The sequence below is a fragment of the Hippocampus bargibanti genome, linkage group LG22 (assembly GCF_051943395.1).
Source record: "Hippocampus bargibanti isolate YZ-2025 linkage group LG22, ASM5194339v1, whole genome shotgun sequence".
NCBI classification, from domain to species: Eukaryota; Metazoa; Chordata; class Actinopteri; order Syngnathiformes; family Syngnathidae; genus Hippocampus; species Hippocampus bargibanti.
The window spans coordinates 3561906-3574339 of NC_142755.1; the positions used below are offsets into that span (position 1 = coordinate 3561906).

At 43.1% G+C, this 12434-nt stretch overlaps 1 protein-coding gene and 1 long non-coding RNA gene across 5 annotated transcripts; one reads left to right on the top strand and one right to left on the bottom strand.

The window, feature by feature from the left end:
• Nucleotides 1-12: 12 nt before the first annotated feature.
• impdh1b (IMP (inosine 5'-monophosphate) dehydrogenase 1b) lies at nt 13-12423 on the bottom strand. 4 transcript variants are annotated; one of them, XM_088988397.1, is made up of 18 exons: nt 12078-12423; nt 10420-10580; nt 10149-10321; nt 7464-7562; nt 7279-7347; nt 5962-6010; nt 4677-4778; nt 4528-4602; nt 4225-4431; nt 4046-4133; nt 3789-3988; nt 3611-3701; nt 3055-3150; nt 2769-2912; nt 2541-2685; nt 2279-2422; nt 2118-2201; nt 13-1379 (listed from the first exon to the last, which is right to left on the bottom strand). In XM_088988397.1, the coding sequence occupies exons 3-18, from the start codon at nt 10274-10276 to the stop codon at nt 1358-1360; spliced, it is 1743 nt and encodes a 580-aa protein (XP_088844523.1). In that variant the 5' UTR covers nt 10277-10321; nt 10420-10580; nt 12078-12423; the 3' UTR covers nt 13-1357. The 4 variants fall into 4 exon arrangements, with proteins under 4 accessions (XP_088844523.1, XP_088844524.1, XP_088844526.1 ...); XM_088988398.1 differs by lacking the exon at nt 7279-7347 and having other exon boundaries at nt 12078-12420; XM_088988400.1 differs by lacking the exons at nt 10149-10321; nt 10420-10580; nt 12078-12423 and adding an exon at nt 8777-8937.
• On the top strand, nt 11730-12351 carry LOC148881655 (uncharacterized). Its single transcript, XR_016113634.1, has 2 exons — nt 11730-11826; nt 12062-12351. It is a non-coding gene; the product is annotated as an uncharacterized LOC148881655 (long non-coding RNA).
• Nucleotides 12424-12434: the final 11 nt, after the last annotated feature.

The following is a 12434-nucleotide window of genomic DNA, read 5'->3' on the forward strand; positions in this document are numbered from 1 at the left end:
AAAGACAGCACATGACAACAGCTTTATTTCTTTATTTGTTTCACCAAATTAAACGGTGACGCACCTTACTCTCTGTCGTGCTTTTTAAAAGGTCAAATAAAAATATTAAAATAGAAAACCTATTCTTCTCCATTCAGGATAAAAAAAGGAACAACAACAAATAGGTTCTAACGTCTGTAATATGGGCACCTTTTTAGGGTACATTGTGTAATTTTTCCGCTTTTTTGGGGGTATTACAAGACTTGGCTTGTCAAGCCAACCCAGTGCCGGGCGGAGTAAACTGTGATGCCTTAGCATAAAAGGCCACATTGAATACTTGACGGAATATAAGACAGCTTATAGAAGCGCAGCGAATGGTTTGGTAACAGGTCCTGTGCACCCAGTAAACAACAACTCAAAAGTCGACGAGCAGAGAACATCAAGGTAACACTTGTTTTCACTCGATTTGTTTTTTTTTACGTCCCAAAGGAGCACGTATAAATACACCTGGCAGTATGTATACCGTAACAACAAGGCGGGATTAAAAAATACAAAAGCGGGTTGGGCTTGTGGAAAAAGAACATGCATATAAAAAAACCCTTTGTTGCGCCATCTCATAGACCAAAAAAGACTGTACAGCTTTGACATAAACTCACCCGTGGAAACATACCTGATTGTCGTATTTTCCATTGTAGAAGGTGCACCCAAAAGACTTGATTTTCTTCCAAACATGATGACCCTGTGCCTTATACGCAGGTGCGCCTTATACTGTATGTGAAGTCAAATTGAGCCACAACGACTGTCAGAAGCCACCGACTCCATTCCCCCCTTATATTTGTAAAAAATGTTATCTATTATATTTGGAAATGTTTTTTTTTTAATTCATTGAAGGTGCGCCTTATAGTCCAGTGCGCCTTATACATGGAAAATGTTTAAAAATACACCATTCCTTGGGACGTGAGCCTTATAGTCCGGTGCGCCTTATACACTGGAAAATACAGTGTGTAATTTTTTTTGGGGGTGATATTTGAGCTCATATATGAGTAGACGTGGCGACCGAAGGGTGCAAAGTAAACAAGAGAACCCGCCATGTTCAATTAAACACGACGGACAAAAGTAGTAACACAACGTGAGACTCAGATGTGTCGCCGTGGGACAATCTGCAAACCCTGATTGGTTTCGTACGCTAAGCAACCTCCGCTATTCCCACATTTGATCTTGGTGGAACGTCAGGTGCGGAGAGGAGCTACAGGTGGACGTGGCAGTGGAAAGGGGGGCGTAGTTGGAGGTCTATCGTCATTTTAAAAGTATTTGGTCACTTAGTTGTTTTTTTTCTTTTCTTTTTTAATAAGGTGGAATGGTGGGCCCCTTCCGCAGCTCAGTAAAGACGCTTCTCGTAACTGTCGAGGTGAGACGCAAGGAAAGACAATTAGTGCCCGATGTGCATATTTCAACTCTGTTATCCATTTTTATTTGTATTTTTTTGCAGATTAGCTGCTGCATTAAAATGGACTCAAGCGCATGCACGGTGAAGAGGACCCTTTTGCGAAAGCTCTAAGAGTTACTATTAGTGAACGTGCAGAAAAGGCAACTAGTCTCCGACTACTTTGGTTAAAAGCCCCACTTGAAGCCACGCTGCAAAGCTCAACATCACATTTTTGAGTACATATGTACTCATAAATACTTGAGTACTTTTTTTCCATCCTGGAAATGACAAATTAGCCCATGACCACTTTGGTTCTAATTTGACACCCCACAAAAATTTATCCATAGAGGGATACAGTTTTAATACTTATGGCGTGGAGCATGAATGTATGTATCAACATTCACCAATAGTTGTCAAAGATATAGTTGTGCTGATCAATATTTATACCACAGCGGTATAAAATTGATGGGCACAACTGTATTTTGACATCAAATTATTGCCAGTATCTCATTTCCAACAGTTGTCAACATGATTTACGGAACATTTTATTCTCAACCACACCTGGATGATTTAAAAAATAAAATAAAATAAAATAGTCATGATTTTAGTCTGCTTCATGAATAAAATAAGAAATGTTACGATTATGGGCTCAGCTTTATGGTTGTAAGCGTCAAGTGTACTCAAGAGAAGAAGAAAAAAAAAGGGTACTTACGAGTGAAGTCCATGAACGCCTCCTTCCACTTGCGCCGACATGGTTCTCTTTTCAAACTTAAGCTCGCCAGAGTACATCATGGAGCTTTAGAACACAACAAAAAAAGGCCGTTTAGATGCTGCCGTTAGAACGCTGAGGAAGAATTTGACGACTGTCCTCACCGGAGTACCGAGAGACTCTTGGCGCCGATGTCTTGGCAGCCATGTTGGATACCGGCTATGAGGTACGGTACAAACTTGTGAATGGAACCTTTGTCCTGCACCGAGCCCGACACGCCTTGCGCTACCTTTACTGCGTCGCTCTCACTGTTATGTCACAAAATAAAATACATTTTTCAAAAACAAAACAAAAAAAAAAAAAAAACACATCCTATAATTGGACTGTCAATACTTCCGAATGCAATACGATGTGAATTGAGTGCACCTGAAGTAACGTTTTTGACTGCTGGTGCTTTTCTCCATGGCGTCGAGGGAACCCATGCCGCGGTACTTTTTGAGCCGCACGCCGTCCGAGAAGAAGTACTCGCCGGGAGCCTCTGTGGTCGCCGCCAACAGGGAGCCCATCATAACTTCGGAGGGAATGACGGGTCATTAAACGCATCACATTTGATTTGATGGTATGCGAATAAAAGTATTGGAAAAACATTCTTACCGGTAGATGCTCCCAATGAGAGTGCCTTGACAACATGCCCCACCGTCTGTATGCCACCGTCGGCGATGACGGGCACGCCAAAGCGGCGGGCGTATTCCGCCACCTTGTACACGGAGGTCCCTTGAGGCCGCCCGCACGCCATAACTGCAAACGCAGACACCGTAGTGAATCGCTAATAAACGGCGGGAGACATCGCCGTGGCAACCCAGCACAGAGGAGCCTGCGGGCTGCGGTTACCACGGGCAACCATGAGAAGGTACACAAGAGAACAAAGCTGGATGAATACCTTCCTGTGTGATGCAGATGGAGCCGCAGCCCATGCCCACTCGCAGCGCGTCCACGCCGGCGTCGATCAGATTTTTGGCCTGCGCCGCTGTCACCACTGGGATGGAAATTAAGATTCGTCATAAAAACATGGAGTAATTATAATCACAACACTTGACAACGTTTTTACTATATTACACAAATATCGGTAATGAAGTAAAGGAAAATGAAGGAGTGTGAGCGCAGAGCGCCAATGCGCATGTGGTACTGACGCGGCTTGGAATTGAAGTGGATTTACGACTGCTTCATAGAACAAAGTGGGTGCAGAAAAAGATTGAATGACTGTCTGTCTCACATTATTTGTTATTTAGTTTTGTGTTATTTTGACTTCAAGGTGGCGCCGTGAGAGTGTCTGCCTTTACAGCAGCTCCTGTATTTATTTTTCTACTTCTTCCTTTCCCCTTATTTTCATCACATTGCTGCTGTGAAATGTAAATTTCTCCACCGCGAGACTAATAAAGGCTAATTGAATCCAACCAATCCAAAAAAAAGTATTTTTTTAGGCACCATGAACACACCGTTTCCTCCCACCACTTGCAATTCTGGATATTTCTGCTTGATGTAGTTGATCATATTGATCTGAAACACCGAGTTGCCTTGTGATGAGTCCTGAAGAGAGAAAAAAAAACCTGTTTTTTATTTATATTTCAAGTGTAACAGTGCCCCCGACACCCGTTAAAAGGAAGTAAAACCCACCAGCACCACCACGTCCACGCCCGCCTGCACCAGAAGGTCCAGCCTGTACTTGTCGTCATCGCGGGTGCCGATGGCGGAGCCGCACAGCAGTTGCTTGCGCGAGTCTTTGGAGGCCAGTGGGTAGTCGCGGTTCTTCTTCAGATCCGTCCTGGCGATGATGGCCACGAGCTCGTCCTTGTCATTCACGATGGGCAGCTTGCCTGTTTTGCGTCGAGAGCGTCAACTCACGACAACATAATTATGACATTTGTATTTACCTTTTTTGCTACGCTGCAAAATATCATTTGCTTCTTTCAGCGTGACACCAGCCGGCGCGACCACCAGCTCATCCCTCTTTGTCATCGCCTTCAACGGCACAAGAAAAGGATTGATATAGTCGCCATTTTCCTATTCTAGATCAATCCGTGGATATGACGTTTGGGTTCCTGACTCGCACCTCCGCCAAGGGCTTGGTGTTGTCCTTCTCCGAGAGGAAGTCGATATCCCTGGAGGTGACGATGCCCACTAGCTTCCCGCCCATTTTGCCCGTATCGGTGACGGGGATGCCTGAGAAGCCGTGGCGCATTTTAGCCTCGAGCACGTCGCTGACAGTCTGCTGTGGGCTCATCACCACCGGGTCCGTGATGAAACCTTGTTCGAATCTCTGAAATTTCAATCACAAGCGTAGAAATTAAATATTTTCAGTCAAATTGAAAAGGAAAAAAAACACCGGATTGATGATAAGATAACCCCGGCATACCTTGACCTTGCGGACCTCGTTGGCTTGGAATTCCGGTGTGCAATTATGATGGATGAACCCGATGCCTCCCATGAGCTATGAAGTCAAGTGGATTCTTGAAAATTGAGTATCATCATAATATTAAAACATCCACATGATCAATAACTTACCGCCATTGCGATAGCCATTGCCGACTCTGTAACGGTGTCCATGGGGGAGGAAATGAGGGGGGCCTTCAATGTGATTTTCTTCGTCAGCGCTGATGTTAAATCCTAACAAGTTCAAAATAGATAGAGAACTATAATACATTAATAATCAAAGGTAATGGGAAATAAAATGGAAGGGCAAAAAGGCCTGACTGATTGTTAATAATTGAGTGATTCAATAAATAACACAATATGTTCCTCCATTAAAATATTCATTTATAAAAATAGGTAAATAAACACCGCATATTATGCCAATCAACCACCAGGGGCCGTCGTTTTACATTTAACGAGCCAATCAGTCTTTCCCAAGAACTAATTTTATCTGCACAGCAGCCTCCCACAAACAAAGGCATCTGTACGAAAATAACATTCCATGCCACATGGGAAAAGAGTCAAATGAATCCTTGTCAGATATAAAGCAGGAAACGGGCAGCTTTTCTCACACTGTGAAGGTGAGGAGGAGGAGGAGGGTGGAAAAGCCACCTCAGACATCCATTTATAGAGCATTCAGTGAACTGTGACATTCCAGCTGGGAGATGGGAATATGCGAACGTCCACACACACTGTACACACACACATTTGGGACATCTTGGTCCAGATTGAGGTGTGAGGGCACAAGGGAGGGTCGACTGAAAGCCAGATGTCGACTTGTCAGTCGCGAATGACAAGAACCGCGACTTTGCGGCCGCAATGGATCAATAAAGGAAATGTGAAGCATCCAAGAGTAAGAGCTTGTTGATTAAATATTAAGTAATATCGCGTAATGTTATATATTTTAATTGGTAATATTTTTTATTAAAAAAAAGTTTAATCCAGATATCGATTTCCATTCAGTCAGTATATATTGACGCGGCAAAGAATTAAAATGGTTGCGCCGCTAAAAATGCTAACATTGTCCGGGGTGGTTTGCTTTGAGCAGAACTCAAAGCAGTGGAGGGTACAGAGATTACAGTTATCCATTAACTAAAACCTGAGATGAAAAAAAAGTGGTGGTGGGGCGGGGGGGGGGGGGGGATTTGTTCATAACACTCTAGAGATTATCTCCCATACGGCCGACCAACGAGGAGGTGGGTGAGATGAGCAACCAAGCAGACTAAGGGGACAGCAGGTTGAAGGCGGAGGCGTCAAATGTGCAAAAAATAAATAAACAAGGCTATTTTTGTTTAGGTTTGGCGTCGTCAAAGTGTGTTTGGATGTGAGGGAGGGGGGGTCGGAGGCAGGACATTCACTGACATGATGATGTACTCACCACTTCGTCTGAGGTGAAATCAATGAAGCCGGGAAGAATCAGGAAGTCACTGAAAAACATGAACGTTATTTTGTAGATTTTATTTTTATTTATTGTTTTGGTGTAGCAATGCACATTAAGCTCGATGGGCCCCCACACCCACAAACATCCATGTGGAGAACAGCAGGAATTCCAGAAAAGCATATTTTACCAATTAGCCGCCACAAAGCAAAAACATATACAGTAAAGTCTCGTTATATCGATATCGGATATATCGATAATCCCGGTTATATCGATACTATTTCTATGCACGCACGGAGAAAATTACATGCAAACAGGGTCGGATATATCAATAGTCCCGGTTATATCGATATTTTTCGGACGCCCTTGAATATCGATATAACGAGACTTTACTGTATTTATATTAAAAAATTGCAGTCGGACAATGCATATTAAACACCAATATTTTATTTTTGTGAGATGGAAGGAATTTCACACCCCAGTAGCTTTTTCACACACTTTTTTAAAAGCACCATGTCTATTTTCTTCCCTTGCTCTTCACATGATTTCCATTGGGGCTGTCATGTGAGCGACCTCGGCGGACGCCGTGATGCGTGCGATTAAGTCGCTAATGGGAAGAGCGTCCTTTAAAATCAGCCTATCGATCCAGCACGGAGATGTTTGGTTAAAACGGTCATGAAGAGTTACTCGTAAATGTCATTTAGGATGCCAACTCAATGAATGAATGAATTAATCTGGGTAGTTCATGCATAGAGCACATGCACAGTGATTAACTAATTCGCTGTCATTCCAGAATTTATCTGAAGTGGACAGATTTATGCACAACTTCTGGTAGTGAATGAGTTGAAAACCCCCAAAATGTCATTTCAAATGTTATGACGGTAGTTACAATGCTACATGCTGAATGAGCTCTTTGTCCGGTTTTGTTATTGCATCATGCTAACAGCTATATGCGAAATATACTAGCATCCACTTGCTAGAATCAACCCATGCGTAATTCATATTTAAGGCAGCCATATTTACTTCCCTAAACACTGATCCAAGCGATGTGTTTTTCTTTTGTGAGCGTCAATCGATGTCATGCTATGCGCGCGTTTGTTACATCATGGCATCAAGTTTTTCTCGAACGCACCCGATTTGTTCCGCATTTCCATTAAAAGGCCAATGTTCATCTCACGCCGATTAATTCCTGATAAATTATGCACTCTCATTTATTGTGTTGCCATATTATGACTGAGCTCAATGAGATTTTTCTCCTTTTAGCAGGAAAATGGTGATAATTCCGTATAGGATTTCAAACTGACTTGTTCTACTCACTTGTAAGTCAACCCATCTCCTTTAGAGCATAACTCTTCAGCCGTTTGACCGTCCGAGTGTTGGTCACATCTGCTGGTTCAGAATGTGTTGTTGGCCATTACAGCGCTCTAATGACGACACACGTGTGGATGTGTGCCTTGCATAGCGAGATTCGGGGCGGGGTGGGTGGGGGTTTGTTGTCTTACTTGTATGTTAGGCCGTCACCGATGGAGAAGAGCTGCTGCGCCGAGAGTCCGTCTTCCGGGACGTAGCTGGTGCCGCCGCTGATTAAGTAATCTGCCATGCTGGAAGGAAAAAAATAAGGCAAAAGTCAGCCATTGATAATTGAGTGACATGTTACAATTTTCTGTGACGATATCAAAATACTCCTTGTTTTATTATGGCCACTTTTTTTGGGGTTAGGAGCAAATAATATTACACAAGTTCCCTGGCTTCCATTGGCTAGACATCTATGTACATATTTAAATTACTGCTCTAGGTACTCAAACAGGTCTAACACTAAACATTCATCCTCCCATTGTACCCCTTCGAGAAGTTTTTGGGTAGCCGCAGAAACATCTTGAGGCAGTCTGATGATAATGAGCAAGTAAACAAAAATGCTGATTAAGAACTGTCTCTTGATGTCATAAACAGAATAAACACGTTTATGTTTAAGTTTTTTTAACGACAAGACTGACTTGAACGACAAGCCTGGGTGATTTACATTGCAGACGAGCAAACATTAGCACCCTGCTTCAAAACGTGCAGTTAAAGAGTCTACATGACATGAGATGACGTTTGATTATTAGCGCGAATATCGTGGTCGAATTGAAGGACGGGTCTGTTTGTTTCACCTAGGACAATATTTGGCTTTCATTTGGGGGAAAACTGCTTCACGGAAGAGGATGCGGATGCTATTTTAGTGTATGTTCGAAGTGAGTTTGGTGTTCGGATGCGCAACGATGACGTTGCGGGTGATGCTTCGGGCATATTTAGTTCAATACATGAAGAGGACGTTAAAGCAATAGCAGAAAAACAGGTATGACGTTAAAGTACAAAAACATGGCGAAACTTCCATAGTATATTACGTCATCGTACCGATTCAATGATAAATCAGTAATAGCAGTGTAAATACAAGGCGTGCTGTAATAATGCACAACACTGCATTAAAATATTACACATGCACTGACGGTTGTGAATCGTTGTTATAATCGCCACAATTGGTTTTGAAAGTGCCCGCAGATGAACTTTTTGTTCCGTCAGTTAACGCGGGGGTACATGTGGAGGCTGAGTTAGCGATTAGCATTAGCAACATGCAATGTGCGCATGTCCACTGTCTTCCGTCAACTCGCCCGTGTTTTTTTTTTTAAACTTTTTTTTCCCCGTGCGAGCCAAGTGTTCTCATTTAACCACCGGATCGCTCAAGACTTAACCCAAAGCAATGTCCCAGCTTCCTAGTGAAATGTGAAGCTGTGCAGTGAGGATGCTAAGTGACATGCTAACGTCGGCGTGAGTTTACCTCGAAGAATTAAGAGTAGATACGTCAACCCCTGGATCCGGAAAGTGAGTTTAGAAGAGAGGGGGGAAAAAGTATGGCAAATATGTAGACTGTGCCACGGTGCTGGGTTGGAGAATGTGTCCCAGCCGCCGCCTCGTTACGTCCCCTTTCCGCGTGGAGGCGTGTTCAATTCGCCGCGTGCTACAGTAGAGCTGCCCTGACGTCAAACGCATCGAACTTCGCACGCGTACAACTCAATGGATATATTTTTTTAAATGCTGCCATGGGAACGGACTAGATGTCATTTGACATAAAATCCAGACCACTACTTTGACAAGTATTACATTAAACTAATAATAGAACAGGCACAATGGTGTATCCCATATACAGTAATACCTCATTTATCGCTGTTAATGCGGACCGGGACCAACAGTGATAGACAAAAATCCGCGATGTAGCGAACCCCACATGGATTTACATGTGTATGAGTACAAACAAATATTTATAAAGCCAAATTTAGTGGAACATAGTGCAGCACACGCGTAAAGAAGCACAGTAAATGTTAATAGTACAGTACAAAAGTACAACTTACTTTTTAGGTTTGAAAAAAATCTGCGATGCATCGAACCGTGAAGTAGCAAGGGATTACTGTATATGGGTCCCATATAGTGAAATAATGATCTTGTCTAAATTCACCCACACTTACTATGGGACTGTTTTGGTGTACAGGTAAATACAGTGAGACCTCAACTTACGAACGCCTTATAATACGAACTTTTCATCATACGAACGTCAAATTTATGAATATTAAGCCTCATAATAAGAACTATTTTCATATTACACACTTCGGTGGAATACATAATCTTCTGCGGAAGAACACGATATATGCGGTGTGCTAGTTAAACATTGACTATTGTAGATACTGAGAGGGTAGACATGTTGCAAGACAAGAAACACATGTATTTGGTCTCCAGTCTTGGGCCAAACAAAACTCTAATAGTGTTCAAATGGTTCTCATTCAAAGTTATGACCACTTGCAAGAATGTCATTGTCAGATTAAGTTAACCAATGGCCGATTTTAGGTGAACATGGAAACATCTACTCGCAAAATTTAAACAAAGACTGCCACTTTGTCGCCATAAAAAGTAAGTGGTTAGGTGACCGCGAGGGATTTGTTTTGAATTGTTGAAAGTAGGTCATTGGCCATACGGCTCAGAGGTTCCTTTTTCCCAAGCCTGCTTGGGATTGCCCCGTGGTGATCCAGGAGAGCTCTATTTTTAAAAGCTTGCACTAAGTCTTGTTTTTGTTAGCATCAGGGGGCAGGGGGGGATAGTGGGGTTGCTATTACCGAAGTAGCATCAGAACCGGTCAACTTCGGATCGGAATGTCCTACCTCTCCGGGCCCAGTCCGGCTTGGATGCGGGTGGCGCTGTAACGCTGCGCCGCAGTCTCGTGCCGGACATAGAGCGCATCTCCCGACATCCTTCTTGGGTCCACCTGTTGGTCCTCGCAGATGTCCATCTTCGCTTCGACTGAGACGTTTGACTCCTTTTTGCAAACTGTAGGCTACATTGAGGATTCCACGTGTGAGAACCTTGAAAGTTGTTGACCAAATACGCTTATCTGGAAACGGCGGTAGATGTTCCCATGCATGGAGGACTCACAGAATGCACCTGCCTTGAAAAGAGACAACAGGCGTGTCAGCGGGGGGCGTCGCCAAGGAGATTCTCCCAGAGAGCGGGTGTCACCGTGGTAATGTTAAAGCAGTGCCACGTCACCGGCCAGAGTCGGGAAACGGGAAAGCGGGACAAAGCCAAGCCAGACCCTGGAGCGAAGAGAAGCGGGACAGTAAAGTGTGAGGCCATGTAATCCAACCAAAGAGGATTTCGCTGTAAAGATGAGCAATTTTTTATTTGTTTGATGCCTCAAAGCGGTCACATGACCCGCCCCCCCACCCGACTTCACTTTCAAACTTCAAACAACCGACATGTGTACTGGTACACTTTACTACGACCACCCGGCAGGTGACGGTGACAGTTAAGATGGAAAATCCCCTTCAAGTCCTTCAACACACGCTAACGTACCAAAAGCTCCTTTTGGTCATCTGACATGAAAGGCGGGACATCACATGCAGAGTAAATAGGGGACGGGGCGGCTTCAATGAAAACGGGGGCCGACGCGTGTACGCGCCCGCTTTAATGGCCGTCATGTGCGGGCGGGCGGTGCGGGCGCAGTCACGAGGAGCGAAGCCGACATTAATAACTAATTAAGTCTTATATTCATTGAGTGTTATCTCTCTGTCTATATAATGAATGGATAACAGTTACACTGCCCTCTGTCGGTAATAGCAAGGAATTACACCTCAAGTCGCAATCCGTTTGACACTGTAATTCAATTATAAATTAATTAATATTTTACTGATATGCAAACTGAAGCACAGTTTATTCTGTACTTCAGGGCGTCTGCTGGGTGACTGCCGTGAAAGACATGACGTTCTAATTTGTGCTCCTTTCGATATTTCTGTCTCAATGGTTGGCCGTCCTCCAGATGCCGCTGAGTCGAAGTTTCACAAAGCCTGCTTGTGCAACTTGTGTCTGTGCCTTTGTTTTTTTTTAAATGAAAGCGTATGACAGGAAGTGGACACAACTATCTCCAAGTTATTTTTAATTCCAATTGCCAAAATCAAAGTTATACTTTTGTGATATGTGAGTTACTTTTGTGATGAATTTTAACAGCTCATCAAATAATTTAATACAATAGTTTATATATAACTAATCTATTGAATATTTCAGATAAGTCTATTTAGTTGTCAAAGGCTAAACTGTACTCATGTACACATTTCACTTTTAAAAGGCGCTTATTGAAATAAAACTCAAAAGGCCCAGTGTGTTTTTTCCAACACCGTGACTACCTCAGGAGGGGGGGGGGGGGTTTATGGTAGCCACAGCTGACTTTTTTTGGGGAAGTTCACAACATACTTGAGCGTCACAATGATAGAGAAACTTCTCCCTTTCAACAAGTCGCTTCAGTAAATGTCTGGATTGGAAGCGGGCCTGAACGAGGAGATGATGGTTAGTGAAAAATTAAAATAGGGTCTATTTCTTGTCCTAGTTTAGGCATTTATTAAAATGTTGCATGCTCCCATAAATGTCATTTTTGTTTGGCCTTTTTGAACAATTGTATTCTATTTATTTAAATACAGATCTGTCCCCCCCAAAATTACATACTTGAATAATGTAGGTCACACTGTCCGGTTATGGAACAGAAACCAGAAAAAATCATTCTCATTATTACATCTCATGACAGGGTTGTTATTGCTCACCTGGTGCAATGGTTCCAGCGATTCTGAAGATCTACTTCCTCGGGACCGCTGTGAGCATCTTCGCCTTGATTTTCAGCCTAGCCGACTCAGTTGGCGGTCTGATGTACGTCCAAGACTGCCGCTGGATGCTGGAGATGGAGATGTGTCCCACGGCGAAGCCTCATGAAGGGTCTTTGGCGACCCCGCACGTGGACTGAAGAGACGGAAGAGTAAAATGTATGCTTGAGATGACGGACCTTGGCAGAAAGCGACATTAAAATGAATTGAAAAAATATGTGGAATCTAAATTTTGGCAATTTTAATATTACATCAAATTCTGCAATTATTTAAATACAAATAAATATTTTATCCTATGCA

What these genes read in the sequence shown, in the direction of transcription:
- impdh1b (XM_088988397.1), bottom strand. Translation starts at nt 10,276, where the DNA reads ATGGACATCTGCGAGGACCAACAGGTGGACCCAAGAAGGATGTCGGGA. An exon ending in GCCGGACTGGGCCCGGAGAG is followed by an intron (nt 7,563 to 10,148) that starts GTAGGACATTCC and finishes TTTTCCTTCCAG; the next exon opens with CATGGCAGATTACTTAATCA. An exon ending in GGTGACGGCCTAACATACAA is followed by an intron (nt 7,348 to 7,463) that starts GTAAGACAACAA and finishes CTGAACCAGCAG; the next exon opens with ATGTGACCAACACTCGGACG.